Source organism: Harmonia axyridis, chromosome X, assembly GCF_914767665.1.
Source record: "Harmonia axyridis chromosome X, icHarAxyr1.1, whole genome shotgun sequence".
NCBI classification, from domain to species: Eukaryota; Metazoa; Arthropoda; class Insecta; order Coleoptera; family Coccinellidae; genus Harmonia; species Harmonia axyridis.
The window spans coordinates 27,691,548-27,693,382 of NC_059508.1; the positions used below are offsets into that span (position 1 = coordinate 27,691,548).

General features: G+C 37.3%; 1 protein-coding gene across 1 annotated transcript; it reads right to left on the bottom strand.

Annotated features, from left to right (window-relative positions):
- Positions 1–563: 563 nt before the first annotated feature.
- LOC123685621 (histone H2A) lies at positions 564–998 on the bottom strand. Its single transcript, XM_045625363.1, has one exon. The coding sequence runs from the start codon at positions 960–962 to the stop codon at positions 588–590; it is 375 nt and encodes a 124-aa protein (XP_045481319.1). The 5' UTR covers positions 963–998; the 3' UTR covers positions 564–587.
- Positions 999–1,835: the final 837 nt, after the last annotated feature.

The window sequence follows — 1,835 nt, forward strand, 5'->3', positions numbered from 1 at the left end:
TATAATTGAAATATTCTGGTTCCTCCAAGTGACTTTGGATATACTATACTTAATTCTCGACCACTTTGAAACTTTTGCAGAATAATTTTTTTACGTTCCCAGTGTTTCTTACTCAATTACCTCATCTGAAATCCATCTGATTGATATAAATATAAAATTTTTAAGTGAAGACGAGAAGCGAGCGGCCACTATTATTAGTGGTCGAAAACAAACAAAAAAATGGTCGAGAACTCTGCGGCATGGTCGTGACCCGAATGTTATTCAGATTTTCTGTTTTCACATTTCGAAGGTTGAATGCGAAGAGAACGTTTAAAATTATATGACAAATTATTTAAAACTAGCCAAAGAATCGATGAACATCAACACCTTCAAAATTTGATTAGTTTATGTGTGAAAAAGTCGTACCCGAAATCGATGTTTTTGTTAATTTGGTCGAAAATCAGAGCATTTACCCTACTTACGAATGTCAGTAGGACCTTGAAATTGTCGCAATTTTATCATAACCAAAGTGATCAGATGATAAAAAAATCTTTTCAATGAGGAAATATTGTGGCCCTGAAAAGGGCCGTTTCACATACAGATTGTATTTATGATTTCTTTTCTGTCTTCTTTGGCAAGAGGACGGCTTGGATATTCGGTAAAACACCACCTTGAGCGATAGTTACTCCCGATAGCAATTTGTTCAACTCTTCGTCGTTTCTGATTGCCAGCTGAAGATGTCTGGGAATAATTCTGGTTTTCTTGTTGTCACGTGCTGCGTTACCGGCCAATTCCAAAACTTCGGCGGCTAGATATTCCATAACAGCGGCTAGATAGACGGGTGCTCCAGCTCCAACTCGTTCAGCATAATTTCCTTTGCGTAATAAACGATGAATACGACCAACTGGAAATTGTAATCCAGCTCGGTTGGAACGAGACTTTGCCTTACCCTTAACTTTTCCACCTTTACCGCGACCAGACATTATAATATAATAATATAATACGCGAATATGGGAGAGTAAAATGATTGTTGGGCTTTGATAATTCCTCGAATATGTCCTCGTATACATATATATATACTCGCGGTTTCGACCAATCAGCGTAGTACGTTCCATACTCTGAATGAGGTAGGGCTTAGTATACTAATTTCATACATTGAATGCCATTGATTGCCATCCATAGAGTTTGAATTATTATTTGTTTTTTGTTTGTTTTTTTATTTGCATACAGTCCCAATATATTTGATAATTGGTTCCGCAAACAGCTAGAAATTAACAGGAAGAAAAATACAATCGCACAGTTGACTATGCAGGTTTAGTCATTTCATTTGAATCTTTCACCTTAATGAAACATTCGTCTGTAATATATAAATCATCTAGTGCTGCGATCACTATTCTGTAAATGACATCTATCATCTGCGTATAGAGCTAGCATATTCCTTGACCTTTTTGGGGCGTTGCATATGCAGATGTTGTTGATTTTGGGCTTAGAACTGAACCTTGAGGCACTCCTGCTTCCATTTGTCTGGTGGGGATATTACGTCGTCTATTTTGACATAAAAACTCTTCAGAATCCGAAAAGCTCGAGCGTTCTATCAGATACGGATCAAAATAATGATTTTGACTTATTTATTCGGTGTGATGTCATTTTGATGATGACATCAGCATATTGGATTCCCTTCACTTCTAGGTACTGTTGTTGCCTAGTGATACCGGCAGCTAGATAGGTCAGGAGAGGAGTTTTTTTTCATCTTTCGTAGAAGTAGATTGTGTGATATTAACTACGTCCTTTGGGGAGACCTCTGATTGCTTACGGGCTCTAGAGTTTCCGTTAATTGAAGAACACGTAATGATTGT